This window comes from Bombina bombina, chromosome 6 (genome assembly GCF_027579735.1).
Source record: "Bombina bombina isolate aBomBom1 chromosome 6, aBomBom1.pri, whole genome shotgun sequence".
Taxonomy (NCBI): domain Eukaryota; kingdom Metazoa; phylum Chordata; class Amphibia; order Anura; family Bombinatoridae; genus Bombina; species Bombina bombina.
Window position 1 is genome coordinate 807,580,808 of NC_069504.1, and position 20,621 is coordinate 807,601,428.

Here is a 20,621-nt window from a genome sequence, read left to right on the forward strand (position 1 = left end):
GGGGCTTTATTATTTTATTAGGGGGCTTAGAATAGGTGTAATTAGATTAAAAATCTTGTAATCTTTTTTTATTTTTTGTAATTTAGTGGGGTTTTTTTTGTAATTTAGTTTAGTTTATTTAATTGTATTTTAGTTTAGATATTTGTAGTTTATTTAATTTATTGATAGTGTAGGTGTATTTGTAACTTAGGTTAGGATTTATTTTACAGGTAAATCGGTAATTATTTTAACTAGGTAGCTATTAAATAGTTATTAACTATTTAATAGCTATTGTACCTAGTTAAAATAAATATAAACCCTAAAATAGCTACAATGTAATTATTAATTACATTGTAGCTATCTTAGGGTTTATTTTATAGGTAAGTATTTAGATTTAAATAGGAATATTTTAATTAATAATATTAATTAGATTTATTTTAATAAGAATTTAGATAGGGATGTTAGAGTTAGATAGGGTTATTATACTTAATATATATATATAATATAATAACTATATTAACTATATTAACCCTAATATAATTAGGGTTAATATAGTTAATATATATAATATAATTACTATATTAACTATATTAACCCTAATATAATTAGGGTTAATATAGTTAATATAGCTGGCGGCGGTGTAGGGGGATTAGATTGGGGGTTAATGTGTTTAAGAAGATAAAACTGAACAATGTCCCTAAATTTGCATCTGTGTCATATGCAAATCTAAAGGGATTAAATAGTAAATTGAAAGACTCCTTTTAAATCAAGGTGTGATGTGTCTTCAACGGTTATACAGGTGTAATGATATCTATATAAATGAATCTTCCAGTAGCAGCTGTAAACCTTGTATCTCACACCAAGAACAATTATATTTGTATAAAAAAATCCCACAGAATTGCATATGTGAAAAAACAATCTGTGTGGAAGTATTCTACTTGTTAATGTGTTTAATATAGGTGGCGGCGGTGTAGGGGGATTAGATTAGGGGTTAATGTGTTTAATATAGGTGGCGGCGTTGTAGGGGGATTAGATTAGGGGTTAATGTGTTTAATATAGGTGGCGGCGGTGTAGGGGGATTAAATTAGGGGTTAATATTTTTAAAATAGATGGCGGCGGGGTAGGAGCTCACTTTAGGGGGTAGGTAAGGTAGATGGCGGTGGTGTAAGGGGCTCACTTTAGGGGGTAGGTAAGGTAGATGGCGGTGGGGTAGGGGCTCACTTTAGGGGGTAGGTAAGGTAGATGGCGGCAGTGTAAGGAGCTCAATTTAGGGGGTAGGTAAGGTAGATGGCGGCGGGGTAGGGGCTCACTTTAGGGGGTAGGTAAGGTAGATGGCGGCGGTGTAAGGGGCTCACTTTAGGGGGTAGGTAGGGTAGATGGCGGCGGGGTAGGGGCTCACATTAGGGGGTTATAGATTTAATATACCTGGCGGCGGGTTCTGGGAGAGGCGGTTTAGGGGTTAATAACTTTATTAGGTGGCGGCGGGGTCCGGGAGCAGCGGTTTAGGGGTTAATACATTTTTTATTGTTAGGATAGTGAGGGGGGATAGCGGATAGAGGGTTAGACGTGTCGGGCTATGTTTGGGAGGCGTGTTAGACAGTACGGGTGATTTTATAACTTAGGTTTTGTAGGCGCCGGCAGTTTCTAAAGTGCCGTAAGTCACTGGCGACTCCAGAAATTTGTACTTACGCAGATTTCTGGACATCGCTGGTTTGTCAGACTTAAGGCACTTTAGCCTCTGACGGCGCCGTATATGGGATAGCTCGAGTTGCGAGCTGAAACTACGGGCGGCGGGGGTTCCCTCGATTGCGCCGCAAACAACGATCTATATCGGATCGCGCCCCTGATGCCTTCTTTTTTAAATAAAGATAGCAAGAGAACAAAGAAAAATTAATAAGGAGTAAATTAGAACGTTGCTTAAAATTGCATGCTCTATCTGAATCATGAAAGAAAAAAAATTGGGTTCAGTGTTCCTTTAAGGTTCACGCGGAAACGTCTGCATTTGCAGCTTAATAATTTGGCCCCTAAAACTTAACACTTGTTTTTGCTCTATTTAAACAGCTAAACTTTAAATAATACATCTACATAGTATTTTCAGAATAATCTTTTCTTTGAATGCGTCATTCTATCTCACATTTATTTAGTGTTTAATGTCCCTTTTAAAGTTTTATAACTACTATTAATAACAAAATGCTTTTACATTTCTTTTATAAGAATATATATATTTTTTTTTTTACAAAGCATTTCTTAATTTTTGATATATTTCATGTGAAAACAAACATACTTTTATGTCCCTTTAATATTCAAAGACAATCACAAAGGAGACAAAGTCATTATCTAAGGATTATATTATGAATCTATACTCTTGTGAAACTTTTTAATGTCTATTGTTAGCTGTTTTTTTGCCTATATCATATGTAGCAACCAATACATCTATAAGCCCTATGGATAACATAATCCGGCAGCTGCCAATTAATTGCATTTTAGTGGAGATAAACCCATTAAGCATTAGAATCATATGTTGTTTTTTCATGGTTCATTTTTGGAAGATAATATGTCTCTCCTTAACAGTTTTTATTTTAGTTATTTTATAATGTTTAGACTTGATCATTACCTAAAATATAATTGCTTGTATTTTTTTTTTTTAAAGAGCACAATTTTTTATGGGGTTTACTATTTCTTTTATGCGTTTACTTTGTCCTTATTTATCTGTAGTAACTTAAAACCAGACAAGGACGAAGTTATCTGTCGCCCATCAGTTCAACAATAAACCTTTGTCTGTTATGAGATGTTACGGAAATAGCACTGCGTTCATTGCATACACTCCCCTATCCTAATCACATAGCATTTGGTGCTACCCACTAAATATCCGTCTGGATTAGAAGGGAATATACTGAGTCCGTATCAAACATTCCTGGTTCAACAACTCTAGGGGGGGAATCCATGCACTGTAGCCAGGATTCTTTCCTCCTATGTCTTTTTTATGTGATTGGCAGAACTGACATGGGTAGGTGGGTATATAAGAGTAAGTGGATTGGCAGACACCCTATTCAAGTTCTTTCTGGGGTTTTTTTCGAGGTGACCAGTTTTCAGTTTCCAGCATCTTCATGGAAAACAAACGCGTATTCTTTGACATAACTGCTGATGGTATTCCCCTTGGTCGGGTGGTTATGGAGGTAATGCAAACCCTCTTGAACTTAAAAAGATATTTTACATTTATTAGATGTGATTTTTGTTTTTTGGAGGGTAAATTATTAAATATCCTTTATATTATTAGTTTTTGTAAGTATCTGAATATATCACTTAAAAATATAAGTATATGCATTTAAAGTGGGATAGTAAATTATGTATCTCCTTTGTTTTTGTTTTTTGTTTTTTACCTGCAATGTAATTCAACTAATTACAGTAGGTTGAAAAAAAAGCTGCTCCTAAGATGGAAATATATTTCTAATATGTTAGCCAATTTAGTGCAACCAAAATTTAATAATTGATCGTGTTGGCCATGCCAGGTCAGATGCATTACTTGGAGAGATACAAGGTTATAATTAAGTTTGAATAATTTATTAATGAAGCTTGGTAAGGAAAGTGCAGTTGGAGGTCAGAGGTTAGAGGCTAATCAAATACTCTTTTAAAGTCTTTGTATTTTAAGCTCATTAGTGTATATGTTCTTTTTTTTAATAAATAGCAATTTATTATGATCCCTATCATGGGATATATATTTTTAGAATTGTAATTAATATAACTTGTGTTTATGTGTGTGAGTGTATATATATATATATATATATATATATATATATATATATATATATATATATATTGTACATACATATATACTTTTATTATAAAATCCCGAAGCACTGAAAAATTTAATAGTGGTTTATATTCTCAAACAAAAACCATAGAGTAAAAAATGATTTCCTGAACAGCCACAAACTGTAAGATTTAAATCTATTGCATGGGGAGTATTTCAGATTTTGATGGAAGACAAGAACCTTGAAGGGCCACTATAATTAGTTAGGGCATGTAATTTTAAGACTAGTGACCCTGCACCTCTATGTGTGGGTTTAAATACATGGAAGTACCACTCAGGTCTCACAGAGCACTACTGGTCCAGAGCAGAAACTACCGCTGATCTAATCAGCAACACTAGTTACACAGCTGGGTAGTGCAATTAGAGATGCTAATTGGATCAGTGTCAGCTTTCACTCAGGACTAGCAGTGCTGTACAGTTCCAGAGTAGTACTTTAACTATGTGTTTATCCCCATTACGTTGGTTAAACACATAGAGGAACAAAGTTGTTAACCTTAAAATTACAATTGGAATGTATAAATGCCTGCTTTTGTAAAAATTGTGCTTTACCTAGAGAAAACTAAACCTGCACATGCTGAAAATCAAATACATGGGTAAGGTAGTTTGCAGCATTTTGAAAACCTAGGTTACAGTTGCTTTTTGGGCTCTTTAGGCAGCTTGTGAGAAGGAACAGTATTTACACAAAAGCAAGAATTGTTAAATTTCCTTTTAAGGCCCTTTTACTCTACCCACTTTCCTGTCTGTCTAAAGGGACAGTGCACTCTATTTTTACTTCTCTTTAATATGTTCCCAATGATTTATTTTACCTGCAGATGTTTATTAAATAATTTACAAATAGTTCCTTTCCCTTTATTTTGTATTTGAAATAGCTTATTTTGCCTGTGGAATCCCTTCCTATGCTGAAAGCTGTGTAGCTGTGTAAAGAAGAAATTACACTCCCAGTAGGGGTTAGGAGAGATAAAATGTTAATTTCCATTGTACTCTCTAAGTATTGGGCTTTGGTATACAGACAGATATAATATAAAGAAGCAGAAGTGTGTGTATAGAAAGTGATCAAATAAAGAGATCTGATTTCCCTGCAAGAACAAGCTATTTTAATGGGTGGTGGTCTCAAATAAGAACAAATCAAAATATAGATCCACAAATGAGGAAAACAGTGTTGAGGTTTATTGTAGATTTGTGTAGAGACATACAGGGCCGTGCAGGCTTACAAATAACATCCTACGTGTTTCATGCCGTAAGTCACTTCATCAGGAATAAGGTACTGCCTCCCCAATCAGTCTTAAATACTCTACAGATTAACCCATTTTACTATGAACAAAAGTTTGCATTAACTATTTCAGTATATCATCAATTGACAGGCTCAGATGTAACCAGTATTAAATACATTCCCTATATAAAAAATATATCGATAATGGTTTACATGTACTGCAACTCCTTAGAGTCCCTAACAGGTGAGATCTATAAGCAGTGTTAGGGAGAAATGCAACTAGGCATCAATCCCATAGGGGGCGCTTCCTAAGTATATAGTTGCTATAAAATATACATATAAAAAAATAATCCAAAAATTATAAAACAACCATATATCACAAAACAAATGTCCGAATATAACAAAACAAAAAAATATATAAAAAAGATATATAAAAATATAATACAGTGATAAAGTCTTTAGGGTTCCAATGTTGTGGCTGCTCTCTGATAAAGGATGGTCAGTCCCTGGGATGCGAAATTCTGAAGCAAAAAAGAAACAGAGGCGCCAACATGGCCTAGTACCGTCAGGCAGATGGATATTAAAATATATGAGAAAGGGTACTCACAAACACAGTGCACCCAATAGTGCTAGTGGGGCAGACTGGAACTTTGTAATGGTCCAGCTCACTGTGAAAGGTACGCAGGGCACATAAACGCACGCTTGATCAGCAATACGGCAACAGTGTCTGTAAGGAGTTACAAAAAAGAGCTACCATAGCCTAGTACAGTCCAATCAAGTGTAAAGGTAATATAAGGTCACACTTACAATAAATACTGCACCTCCAGATGCAGTAACAGCAAGCTGGGACTTCTCAATCGCCCAGTAGACCACTCTCTTGGCAAACAGAATCCTCGCCAAAGCTCCACGAACCGGCGTGAAAATATTCCATACAGCAGCAAGTGTATCATAAAAACATATATCTTTATTTAAAAACAGAACCAGTTCACCAGAACTGCTTGTGCAATGATAAATGTCGACAGTGTATGCTGTCCGCATTTATCGATGTGCGGCGGACATGTCTGTCCGCACTTTCATAAATCGGCCCCTATGTATCTAGATACCCAGATGTCAGTCGTTACTTGGATCCCCTGGATATAAGTAAATAGTAAGCATACAAGCAGTATGGTACATCTATGTAAATTGGAACTTCAAAGTTGAATGTGAAAGACAGTTTAGCAATTTAGTAATCTGAAACCTAGATAGTACCTAGTCAGTCCAGACACAGATTGTACTCTGACATGACATATGATTTATTCTAAATGTATATAATCCATATGTTGTTGTGTACACCATTTATGATTCAGATCTTATCTTATAAAAAAAAGAGACACCAGTATAAGCTATAGATCCACAAATGAGGAAAACAGTGTTGAGGTTTATTGTAGATTTGTGTAGAGACATACAGGGCCGTGCAGGCTTACAAATAACATCCTACGTGTTTCATGCCGTAAGTCACTTCATCAGGAATAAGGTACTGCCTCCCCAATCAGTCTTAAATACTCTACAGATTAACCCATTTTACTATGAACAAAAGTTTGCATTAACTATTTCAGTATATCATCAATTGACAGGCTCAGATGTAACCAGTATTAAATACATTCCCTATATAAAAAATATATCGATAATGGTTTACATGTACTGCAACTCCTTAGAGTCCCTAACAGGTGAGATCTATAAGCAGTGTTAGGGAGAAATGCAACTAGGCATCAATCCCATAGGGGGCGCTTCCTAAGTATATAGTTGCTATAAAATATACATATAAAAAAATAATCCAAAAATTATAAAACAACCATATATCACAAAACAAATGTCCGAATATAACAAAACAAAAAAATATATAAAAAAGATATATAAAAATATAATACAGTGATAAAGTCTTTAGGGTTCCAATGTTGTGGCTGCTCTCTGATAAAGGATGGTCAGTCCCTGGGATGCGAAATTCTGAAGCAAAAAAGAAACAGAGGCGCCAACATGGCCTAGTACCGTCAGGCAGATGGATATTAAAATATATGAGAAAGGGTACTCACAAACACAGTGCACCCAATAGTGCTAGTGGGGCAGACTGGAACTTTGTAGTGGTCCAGCTCACTGTGAAAGGTACGCAGGGCACATAAACGCACGCTTGATCAGCAATACGGCAACAGTGTCTGTAAGGAGTTACAAAAAAGAGCTACCATAGCCTAGTACAGTCCAATCAAGTGTAAAGGTAATATAAGGTCACACTTACAATAAATACTGCACCTCCAGATGCAGTAACAGCAAGCTGGGACTTCTCAATCGCCCAGTAGACCACTCTCTTGGCAAACAGAATCCTCGCCAAAGCTCCACGAACCGGCGTGAAAATATTCCATACAGCAGCAAGTGTATCATAAAAACATATATCTTTATTTAAAAACAGAACCAGTTCACCAGAACTGCTTGTGCAATGATAAATGTCGACAGTGTATGCTGTCCGCATTTATCGATGTGCGGCGGACATGTCTGTCCGCACTTTCATAAATCGGCCCCTATGTATCTAGATACCCAGATGTCAGTCGTTACTTGGATCCCCTGGATATAAGTAAATAGTAAGCATACAAGCAGTATGGTACATCTATGTAAATTGGAACTTCAAAGTTGAATGTGAAAGACAGTTTAGCAATTTAGTAATCTGAAACCTAGATAGTACCTAGTCAGTCCAGACACAGATTGTACTCTGACATGACATATGATTTATTCTAAATGTATATAATCCATATGTTGTTGTGTACACCATTTATGATTCAGATCTTATCTTATAAAAAAAAGAGACACCAGTATAAGCTTCTTTCCTATTGTGCTTAGCTAGCATGTCACCTGTGTTAGTACTAAGTACACAGTCAATGGCCTGAAAAGAGAACATATTTTTTATGCTTTTATTATAGGCTGACCATATTGCCGCTTTAAGAAGGAACACATATGAAAAATATATATGTCAGGGTTCTTATACAAAACATTTCTTTAAACAGCCCTGACATATGTAGTTTTCAAATGTGTCCCTTTTTAAAGCGGCAATATGGTCACCCTATTTTATTATCATGCTCAAAATGCCCTGCAAAGTGTCTGGCAACTTGTGTTTTGGGTGTCTCTGCTTCAAAGGAGTTTAGGTGTTCCCTAATACGATCTTTGAGGGGGTGGGTCATACGGCCTATGTACTGTTTTGAGCACACTTGGCAGGTTATCAAATAAACCACATACTTGGAATTGCATGTTAAATGACTAAATACATTGTAGCTATGTCCGGTTACAGTAGAATAAAACTTGTCTTCTCTCGATACATACTCACAGCCCTTACATGGTAGTGTACCAGATTTAAAGAAACCTTTCTTGGGGTCTAGCCAGGTTTCAACTCAGGTCCCCTTCCTTGGGAAATTTCTCTTAAAGGGCCATAATACCCAAATGTTTTAACACTTGAAAGTGATGCAGTATAGCTGTAAAAAGCTGACTAGAAAATATCACCTGAAAATTCCTCAGTAGCCACATCCCATTGTAAAGTACTTCTAAGCAACAAATCAGTATGTCTGTCCCGGGACAGCAGAAGGAGCGAGCTTTCGTGCACACTCTTATTTCCCTATTCAGCGTAAGGAAGTTTACAATGAAATCTCATGAGAGTTAAGTGAAATCTCATAAGATCACAGTAAAAGAGATCATGACCTCAGCACTGTTGATGCTGATTGACTGCTGTTCATTTCTTCATTTATTTATTTTTTACCTGCTGCTGGGCTGCAGCTGAGTATAACTGTTTACACAGAACTTACTCTGCTGAGCTGAGGAAATTGTGAGGTAAAATATCTTCCTTTTTTACATAGAGATGCTCAGGTGATATTTTCCTGCATCAGTTTCAAGTGATTTAGTATATGAGTATTATGTCCCTTTAAGCATATTTTCTAATGTCATAGCTCTCCTGGGAATACATTGTATCCCTTTTTCCATTATAAGCTTGTCAATGAGGAGATCTTTCTCAAGGATAGGGATGGTTCTGTGAATAATTTTACAGTCTTGACTGTATTGTCTACTATAAGTGGTAATAAACCTAAGCGGTGCAACTTTGTCATTATGTTTGGACCTTTTCTTATCAGTTAGCAATGTAGAGCTATCCATCCTGGCTACTAGGTCCCTAGTATCATTCACATTCTTTATGTTGGAACCCCTGGTCCCTAGTCTAGACGTCAGTTCATCAGTTTGTTTAAAATAAACACTATCTTTGGTGTAATTGCGTCTAGAACGTATAAACTGTCCTTTTGGGATCGTTTTTTCACATGCATTGGGTGATGGGAGTACGCTCTTAAAATGGTGTTACTTGCTATCTTCTTCCTATAAGCTTCAGTAACTAATTTCCCAGAAACGTCTTTGGTAATCAGTACATCCAAAAATGGAATTTTCACTCCAGAGACTTCAAAGGTGAATTTTTAATTCATGTTGTTCATATTCAAATAATTCACAAATTCTGGAGATTAAGTCGTCAATATAGCGAGAGTAAAATTTGATGTTCTCTTTAAATTGATTACTGATACCAAAGATCATTTTCCATCTCAAAATGGTTTAGATAAAGATTGGCATACGATGGGGTAAATTTTGCCCCCATCGCTGTGCCACACTTTTGCAGAAAGAATTGTCCTTCAAAAGTGAAGTAATTGTGTGTAAGTAGGAAAAAGACAGCCTCTTCAATAAACTTAATGTAAGCATATTGCGGCGCCAAGCCGGATTTCCTGCAATGCTATTGGCTAAGAGGTGGAAATGTCACCTCTCTGCCAGATAGTGAAAATAGCATTCTGCCGGTGGGCTACCTTAGTAGCTCAGTGCGGTGATCGATTGGAACAAATAAAGGAGCTTTCAGCATGAAGTATTTTATACTTCATGAATGAAAGTCCCATTTATTTGTTCCAATGGTAAATCCTAGCGTTTCACAAATCATGTTAATAGCCTAGACTCCAGTAAAGAAACTGTCAGTATAGGAGGAGAAATCAAAGGCTAACTCACATATTTAAAATGCCTGACTAATTGTAAATGAGCTACTTATAAACAATTTAATACAGTTTAGATTAAAAGAGGTATAGTAGTGCGCTAGGGTAAAATATATCAAACTACTCACTAGGAAAAACAATCCTTCTATTGTTTCTAAAGGTGTGGATACTGGAGAAATAGGAAATAAGTGAGAGCGCTACAGAAGCTCAAGGTATAAACATTACATTTATTAAAACAATTAGCTGGAAATAGATTTTAAATTTAAAATAGGGACGTCTCCCTTTAAATAAAAATAAGAAACTAAAAAACTGTCACCTAGATTACGAGTTTTGCGTTAGAGGCTGTGCGGTGCTAACGAGCAGTTTATGCTCACCGCTCACTTACAGACAGCGCTGGTATTACGGGTTTTTACAAACCAGACAAGAACTGAGCGTTGAGCAAAATTTTGCTCATTACCGCACTCCAATACCAGCGCTGCTTACGTTAGCGGTGAGCTGGTGTAACGTGCTCATGTAAGATTTCCCCATAGGAATCAATGGGGAGAGCCGGCTGAAAAAAAGTCTAACACCTGCAAAAAAGCAGCGTAAAGCTCCTTAACGCAGCCCCATTGATTCCGATGGGGAAATACATTTTATGTCTACACCTAACACCCTAACATGAACTCAGAGTCTAAACACCCCTAATCTTACACTTATTAACCCCTAATCTGCCGCCCCCGACATCGCCGACACCTACATTATATACTTATAAACCCCTGTAATTTTTTTTACAGGTAAAAGAGCTGATTACTTTGGGTCAATGTCCCGCAAAAAGGCCCTTTTAAGGGCTATTTGTAATTTAGTGTAGGGTAGGGCTTTTTTTATTGGGGGGGGGCTTTTTATTTTGTTAGGGGGATTAGATTAGGTGTAATTAGTTTAAAAATCTTGTAATTTGTTTATTATTTTCTGTAATTTAGTGTTTGTTTTTTTTGTACTTTAGATAATTTTATTTAATTGTATTTAATTTAGGGAAATAATTTAATTATAGTGTAGTGTTAGGTGTAATTGTAACTTAGGTTAGGTTTTATTTTACAGGTAACTTTGTATTTATTTTAGCTAGGTAGTTATTAAATAGTTAATAACTATTTAATAACTAATCTACCTAGTTAAAATAAATACAAACCTCAATAACCCTATAATAAATAGTATTAACCCCTAATCTGCCCTCCCTAACATCGCCGACACCTAACTTCAATTATTAACCCCTAATCTGCCGACCGAATCTCGCCGCTACTGTAATAAATGGATTAACCCCTAAAGCTAAGTCTAACCATAACACTAACACCCCCCTAAGTTAAATATAATTTAAATCTAACGAAATAAATTAACTCTTATTAAATAAATTATTCCTATTTAAAGCTAAATACTTACCTGTAAAATAAACCCTAATATAGCTACAATATAAATTATAACTTTGTATTTATTTTAACCAGGTACAATAGCTATTAAATAGTTAAGAACTATTTAATAGCTAAAATAGTTAAAATAATTACAAAATTACCTGTAAAATAAATCCTAACCTAAGTTACAATTAAACCTAACACTACACTATCAATAAATTAATTAAATAAACTACCTACAATTATCTACAATTAAACCTAACACTACACTATCAATAAATAAATTAAATACAATTCCTACAAATAAATACAATTAAATAAACTAACTAAGGTACAAAAAATAAAAAAAGAACTAAGTTACAAAAAATAAAAAAATATTTACAAACATTAGAAAAAAATTACAACAATTTTAAACTAATTACACCTACTCTAAGCCCCCTAATAAAATAACAAAGACCCCCAAAATAAAAAAAATGCCCTACCCTATTCTAAATTAAAAAAGTTCAAAGCTCTTTTACCTTACCAGCCCTGAACAGGGCCCTTTGCGGGGCATGCCCCAAAGAATTCAGCTCTTTTGCCTGTAAAAAAAAACATACAGTACCCCCCCAACATTACAACCCACCACCCACATACCCCTAATCTAACCCAAACCCCCCTTAAATAAACCTAACACTAAGCCCCTGAAGATCTTCCTACCTTGTCTTCACCATGCCAGGTTCACCGATCGGTCCAGAGTCTTGATCCAAGCCCAAGCAGGGGGCTGAAGAGTGACGTCCATCCTCGGGATGAAGTCTGGATCCAAGCGGCGGCTGAAGAAATCCATCATCGGGCTGAAGTCGGAAGTCCATCATCGGGATGAAGTCTTCTATCAAGCCGCATCTTCAATCTTCTTTCTTCTGGAGCGGAGCGGAGCCATCTTCTTTCAAACCGACGCGGATCCAACCTCTTCAACCGACGCCTACTCGCCGAATGAAGGTTCCTTTAAGGGACGTCATCCAAGATGGCGTCCCTCGAATTCCGATTGGCTGATAGGATTCTATCAGCCAATCGGAATTAAGGTAGGAAAATTCTGATTGGCTGATGGAATCAGCCAATCAGAATCAAGTTCAATCCGATTGGCTGATCCGATCAGCCAATCAGATTGAGCTCGCATTCTATTGGCTGATCCCATAGGAAACAATGGGGCTGCGTTAGGAGCTGAACGCAGCTTTTTTGCAGGTGTTAGATTTTTTTTCAGCTCAAACTGCCCCATTGTTTCCTATGGGGGAATCGTGCACGAGCACGTTTTTGAGGCTGGCCGCGTCCGTAAGCACCGCTGGTATCTAGAGTTGCAGTGGTGTTAAATTATGCTCTACGCTCCCTTTTTGGAGCCTAACGCACTGAAAACCAAGCCATTCTGTAAACTCTAAATACCAGCGGTATTTAAAAGGTGCGGGGGGAAAAAAGCATGCGTAGCTAACGCACCCCTTTGGCCGCAAAACTCTAAATCTAGGCGTAAGTATTTAGTTTTAAATAGGAATAATTTAGTTAATGATAGGAATTTTTATTTAGATTTATTTTAATTATATTTAAGTTAGGGGGTGTTAGGGTTAGGGTTAGACTTAGGTTTAGGAGTTAATACATTTAGTATAGTGGCGGCGATGTTGGGGGCGGCAGATTAGGGGTTAATAAATGTAGTTAGGTGTCGGCGATGTTTGGGATGGCAGATTAGGGGTTAATAATATTTAACAAATGTTTGCGAGGCGGAGTGCAGCGGTTTAGGGGTTAATATGTTTATTATAGTGGCGGCAATGTCCGGTTCGGCAGATTAGGGGTTAAAAATGTTATATGTTTATGGGTGTTAGTGTACTTTTTAGCACTTTAGTTAAGAGTTTTATGCTACGGCGTTGTAGTGTAAAACTCTTAACTACTGACTTTAAAATGCAGTACCAGTCTTGACAGGAGAGGGTGTACCGCTCACTTTTTGGCATTCTCGTAATACCGGCGCTATGTAAGTCCCATTGAAAAAAGAGGATACGCATGGTATTTGCGTATTTGTGGATTTGCGGTATTTCCAAGTCTGGCCAAAAAAGTGAGCGGTACACCTGTACCTGCAAGACTCGTAATACCAGCGGGCGTTAAAAAGCAGTGTTAGGACCTCTTAACGCTGCTTTTTAAACCTAACGCAAAACTCTTAATCTAGTCGAATATTAGGCTGTAAAAATATATTAGGCAGTTTGATTCAAATATGCAACATAAGTAACAACAGATCCAATAGATATTTTTGTATATAAAACAAGCTTCTATGAAGCTTACCATCGTGGGCTCTGCCACCTTATATTACAGTCCAGGTATCCAAACTCCCATCCACTATTGATATAGTGAAGAAAGTATGGTATGAAATCCGTGTAATCTAGTCTAGTTTAAAGAAGTTGTAGTGAGCAGCGTGTTTTTAAATAGGCAACATAAGTGTCAGTCTCAATCAATATTGAAATTTGAATATAAAGCTTCTTGGAAGTGTACCACCATAGGCGCTGCCACCTTATATTAGAGGGCAAGTATCCAGGCTTCCATACACTATCGTTATCGTGAAGAAGTAAGTATGACAATATAGTTGCAATATAAAATTACCTTAGACAGTTCTATACCAGGCATCCGATTGTTGTTTTTACAAGTGCAGCAATCCTCTTGCTGTATAGGAGTTTTACTCCGACTGCGGTCTTACCCCATGTGACCGATGGCGTCTGACGTCACGTCTAAACACTGCTCCTGGGTTTATTTTTATGTAGGTAATCACAGCTGTTCAATTTCAGTATTTGCAGACTTGCATCCATGATGCTTTTTCTATGTGGTTCTATTTACAGGTCCTGCTCTTAGTGCATGGCACGCAGGAAGCTTGAAATTCTTGTCAAAAGTGCTCCAGTTAGTAGTACTAAAACACAATGGAACTAGTTAGTAGTATCAATATCAATTGGATCTGTTACTTACATTGCAGATATGAATCAAACTACTTGACATATTTTTACAGCCTAATATACAGGTAGATTACACACTCATAAAGGGTTGTGTGTAATTGAAAAACTTTGAAATCTACATTATTCAATAGCAACTTGAGCACTATAGGATATCATATGCACAAAAAAAGTGATATCACACAGGAAATAAAGTGTATTAAAACACTCACAAGGTATTATGTGTAACTCAAAATGCATTGAAACCCAGATTATCTAGTACTCATCTAAGTGCAACATAAATGTGAAGTTATACGCACAAAACAAGCGATACCATACAATAATCAACATTACCCGTACTGAGTGTCACCAATGTTATAACTAATACCAACAATAATATTACATTAAGACCAAGAGCTTTGATTGATAAACTTTTGACATAAGATAGCCTACTATCCAGAAGCATGAATATATCTACAATAAGATAGTAACATAGTTGTGTACTCACATATCACATTGCCCTGAATAAATACAAGACTAACTTTCTAACTAGTACATTTACCCTTATTATAATATTTTCAGAGCTTGACATAGAGGGATATTATATCCCTAATATATGAAAACTTCCACAGCTTATTAAATACTTTATACTTTTATAGTATATTCAGTGCTTGATATCATAATTGATTGGGTCTAACAATTATTGATTTCTCTAATAGTGATCTTAGCTATAGCTTCCTACCTACACAATTTCCTTCTAATACTTTTGATACATCAAAGGCTTAATGAAGATTAAGGAATAGGCCCACATTTCTTTGGTTGTTTTTAATTTGAGTGTTTTATTTTAAAAAATCTAATAAAAGTTACATTTTAAATTTTCCCAATTACTCCACTTCTAGTCCAGGCTCAGAGTGCTATATGTGCAGTCTTTTGAGAGGTCTCTTCCTCTTTTCTGTCCAGTATATTACACACTGCACAGCACCAACTTTTCTGCTACAATAAATATCTAGACATAAACATAGTTTATGTTAGCTAATATAAATATAGAAAAGGTTGCCGGTGTGGTGCCACTGTATTTGTGTTGTGATAAAAAGGCAACTGCAATTAGATTACACAAGCAGACTGATGTTTCACAGTCAAAAAAGTTTTTTTTTTAAATTTACACTACTGTTACACCAGATATGAGTGGTGGCACTGGGCAAGTGGGCACAGTATACGCTGTGAGCCTGGCACACACGCTGGCAGGCAGGCAACTGCAGTTAGATTACACTAGCAGACTGATGTTTCACAGTCAAAAAAGTTTTTTTTTTTAAATTTACACTACTGTTACAACAGATATGAGTGGTGGCACTGTGGGCAAGTGGGCCTGGCACACACGCTGGCAGGCAGGCAGGCAAATGCAATTAGATTACACTAGCAGACTAATGTTTCACAGTCAAAAAAGTTTTTTTTTTTAAATTTACACTATTCTTTGTTACACCAGATATGAGTGGTGGCACTGGGCAAGTGGGCCTGGCACACACGCTGGCAGGCAGGCAACTGCAATTAGATTACACTAACAGACTGATGTTTCACAGTCAAAAAAGTTTTTTTTTTTAAATTTACACTACTGTTACAACAGATATGAGTGGTGGCACTGGGAAAGTGGGCCTGGCACACATGCTGGCAGGCAGGCAGGCAGGCAGGCAACTGCAATTAGATTACACTAGCAGACTGATGTTTCACAGTCAAAAAAGTTTTTTTTTTTTAAATTTACACTAATGTTACACCAGATATGAGTGGTGGCACTGGGCAAGTGGGCACAGTATAGGCTGTGAGCCTGGCACACACGCCACCTGTAAAATAAATCCTAACCTAAGTTACAATTAAACCTAACACTACACTATCAATAAATTAATTAAATAAACTACCTACAATTATCTACAATTAAACCTAACACTACACTATCAATAAATAAATTAAATACAATTCCTACAAATAAATACAATTAAATAAACTAACTAAGGTACAAAAAATAAAAAAAGAACTAAGTTACAAAAAATAAAAAAATATTTACAAACATTAGAAAAAAATTACAACAATTTTAAACTAATTACACCTACTCTAAGCCCCCTAATAAAATAACAAAGACCCCCAAAATAAAAAAAATGCCCTACCCTATTCTAAATTAAAAAAGTTCAAAGCTCTTTTACCTTACCAGCCCTGAACAGGGCCCTTTGCGGGGCATGCCCCAAAGAATTCAGCTCTTTTGCCTGTAAAAAAAAACATACAGTACCCCCCCAACATTACAACCCACCACCCACATACCCCTAATCTAACCCAAACCCCCCTTAAATAAACCTAACACTAAGCCCCTGAAGATCTTCCTACCTTGTCTTCACCATGCCAGGTTCACCGATCGGTCCAGAGTCTTGATCCAAGCCCAAGCAGGGGGCTGAAGAGTGACGTCCATCCTCGGGATGAAGTCTGGATCCAAGCGGCGGCTGAAGAAATCCATCATCGGGCTGAAGTCGGAAGTCCATCATCGGGATGAAGTCTTCTATCAAGCCGCATCTTCAATCTTCTTTCTTCTGGAGCGGAGCGGAGCCATCTTCTTTCAAACCGACGCGGATCCAACCTCTTCAACCGACGCCTACTCGCCGAATGAAGGTTCCTTTAAGGGACGTCATCCAAGATGGCGTCCCTCGAATTCCGATTGGCTGATAGGATTCTATCAGCCAATCGGAATTAAGGTAGGAAAATTCTGATTGGCTGATGGAATCAGCCAATCAGAATCAAGTTCAATCCGATTGGCTGATCCGATCAGCCAATCAGATTGAGCTCGCATTCTATTGGCTGATCCCATAGGAAACAATGGGGCTGCGTTAGGAGCTGAACGCAGCTTTTTTGCAGGTGTTAGATTTTTTTTCAGCTCAAACTGCCCCATTGTTTCCTATGGGGGAATCGTGCACGAGCACGTTTTTGAGGCTGGCCGCGTCCGTAAGCACCGCTGGTATCTAGAGTTGCAGTGGTGTTAAATTATGCTCTACGCTCCCTTTTTGGAGCCTAACGCACTGAAAACCAAGCCATTCTGTAAACTCTAAATACCAGCGGTATTTAAAAGGTGCGGGGGGAAAAAAGCATGCGTAGCTAACGCACCCCTTTGGCCGCAAAACTCTAAATCTAGGCGTAAGTATTTAGTTTTAAATAGGAATAATTTAGTTAATGATAGGAATTTTTATTTAGATTTATTTTAATTATATTTAAGTTAGGGGGTGTTAGGGTTAGGGTTAGACTTAGGTTTAGGAGTTAATACATTTAGTATAGTGGCGGCGATGTTGGGGGCGGCAGATTAGGGGTTAATAAATGTAGTTAGGTGTCGGCGATGTTTGGGATGGCAGATTAGGGGTTAATAATATTTAACAAATGTTTGCGAGGCGGAGTGCGGCGGTTTAGGGGTTAATATGTTTATTATAGTGGCGGCAATGTCCGGTTCGGCAGATTAGGGGTTAAAAATGTTATATGTTTATGGGTGTTAGTGTACTTTTTAGCACTTTAGTTAAGAGTTTTATGCTACGGCGTTGTAGTGTAAAACTCTTAACTACTGACTTTAAAATGCAGTACCAGTCTTGACAGGAGAGGGTGTACCGCTCACTTTTTGGCATTCTCGTAATACCGGCGCTATGTAAGTCCCATTGAAAAAAGAGGATACGCATGGTATTTGCGTATTTGTGGATTTGCGGTATTTCCAAGTCTGGCCAAAAAAGTGAGCGGTACACCTGTACCTGCAAGACTCGTAATACCAGCGGGCGTTAAAAAGCAGTGTTAGGACCTCTTAACGCTGCTTTTTAAACCTAACGCAAAACTCTTAATCTAGTCGAATATTAGGCTGTAAAAATATATTAGGCAGTTTGATTCAAATATGCAACATAAGTAACAACAGATCCAATAGATATTTTTGTATATAAAACAAGCTTCTATGAAGCTTACCATCGTGGGCTCTGCCACCTTATATTACAGTCCAGGTATCCAAACTCCCATCCACTATTGATATAGTGAAGAAAGTATGGTATGAAATCCGTGTAATCTAGTCTAGTTTAAAGAAGTTGTAGTGAGCAGCGTGTTTTTAAATAGGCAACATAAGTGTCAGTCTCAATCAATATTGAAATTTGAATATAAAGCTTCTTGGAAGTGTACCACCATAGGCGCTGCCACCTTATATTAGAGGGCAAGTATCCAGGCTTCCATACACTATCGTTATCGTGAAGAAGTAAGTATGACAATATAGTTGCAATATAAAATTACCTTAGACAGTTCTATACCAGGCATCCGATTGTTGTTTTTACAAGTGCAGCAATCCTCTTGCTGTATAGGAGTTTTACTCCGACTGCGGTCTTACCCCATGTGACCGATGGCGTCTGACGTCACGTCTAAACACTGCTCCTGGGTTTATTTTTATGTAGGTAATCACAGCTGTTCAATTTCAGTATTTGCAGACTTGCATCCATGATGCTTTTTCTATGTGGTTCTATTTACAGGTCCTGCTCTTAGTGCATGGCACGCAGGAAGCTTGAAATTCTTGTCAAAAGTGCTCCAGTTAGTAGTACTAAAACACAATGGAACTAGTTAGTAGTATCAATATCAATTGGATCTGTTACTTACATTGCAGATATGAATCAAACTACTTGACATATTTTTACAGCCTAATATACAGGTAGATTACACACTCATAAAGGGTTGTGTGTAATTGAAAAACTTTGAAATCTACATTATTCAATAGCAACTTGAGCACTATAGGATATCATATGCACAAAAAAAGTGATATCACACAGGAAATAAAGTGTATTAAAACACTCACAAGGTATTATGTGTAACTCAAAATGCATTGAAACCCAGATTATCTAGTACTCATCTAAGTGCAACATAAATGTGAAGTTATACGCACAAAACAAGCGATACCATACAATAATCAACATTACCCGTACTGAGTGTCACCAATGTTATAACTAATACCAACAATAATATTACATTAAGACCAAGAGCTTTGATTGATAAACTTTTGACATAAGATAGCCTACTATCCAGAAGCATGAATATATCTACAATAAGATAGTAACATAGTTGTGTACTCACATATCACATTGCCCTGAATAAATACAAGACTAACTTTCTAACTAGTACATTTACCCTTATTATAATATTTTCAGAGCTTGACATAGAGGGATATTATATCCCTAATATATGAAAACTTCCACAGCTTATTAAATACTTTATACTTTTATAGTATATTCAGTGCTTGATATCATAATTGATTGGGTCTAACAATTATTGATTTCTCTAATAGTGATCTTAGCTATAGCTTCCTACCTACACAATTTCCTTCTAATACTTTTGATACATCAAAGGCTTAATGAAGATTAAGGAATAGGCCCACATTTCTTTGGTTGTTTTTAATTTGAGTGTTTTATTTTAAAAAATCTAATAAAAGTTACATTTTAAATTTTCCCAATTACTCCACTTCTAGTCCAGGCTCAGAGTGCTATATGTGCAGTCTTTTGAGAGGTCTCTTCCTCTTTTCTGTCCAGTATATTACACACTGCACAGCACCAACTTTTCTGCTACAATAAATATCTAGACATAAACATAGTTTATGTTAGCTAATATAAATATAGAAAAGGTTGCCGGTGTGGTGCCACTGTATTTGTGTTGTGATAAAAAGGCAACTGCAATTAGATTACACAAGCAGACTGATGTTTCACAGTCAAAAAAGTTTTTTTTTTAAATTTACACTACTGTTACACCAGATATGAGTGGTGGCACTGGGCAAGTGGGCACAGTATACGCTGTGAGCCTGGCACACACGCTGGCAGGCAGGCAACTGCAGTTAGATTACACTAGCAGACTGATGTTTCACAGTCAAAAAAGTTTTTTTTTTTAAATTTACACTACTGTTACAACAGATATGAGTGGTGGCACTGTGGGCAAGTGGGCCTGGCACACACGCTGGCAGGCAGGCAGGCAAATGCAATTAGATTACACTAGCAGACTAATGTTTCACAGTCAAAAAAGTTTTTTTTTTTAAATTTACACTATTCTTTGTTACACCAGATATGAGTGGTGGCACTGGGCAAGTGGGCCTGGCACACACGCTGGCAGGCAGGCAACTGCAATTAGATTACACTAACAGACTGATGTTTCACAGTCAAAAAAGTTTTTTTTTTTAAATTTACACTACTGTTACAACAGATATGAGTGGTGGCACTGGGAAAGTGGGCCTGGCACACATGCTGGCAGGCAGGCAGGCAGGCA

General features: G+C 36.9%; 1 protein-coding gene across 1 annotated transcript in view; it reads left to right on the forward strand.

The window, feature by feature from the left end:
* The first annotated feature begins 3,060 nt into the window (after nucleotides 1-3,060).
* LOC128662274 (peptidyl-prolyl cis-trans isomerase-like) overlaps nucleotides 3,061-20,621 on the forward strand; it is a 109,834-nt gene continuing 92,273 nt past the window's right edge. The window contains exon 1 of the mRNA XM_053716087.1: nucleotides 3,061-3,155. Coding sequence (XP_053572062.1) covers nucleotides 3,087-3,155 — 69 coding nt within the window. The 5' untranslated portion in view covers nucleotides 3,061-3,086. The remainder of the gene's footprint in view (nucleotides 3,156-20,621) is intronic.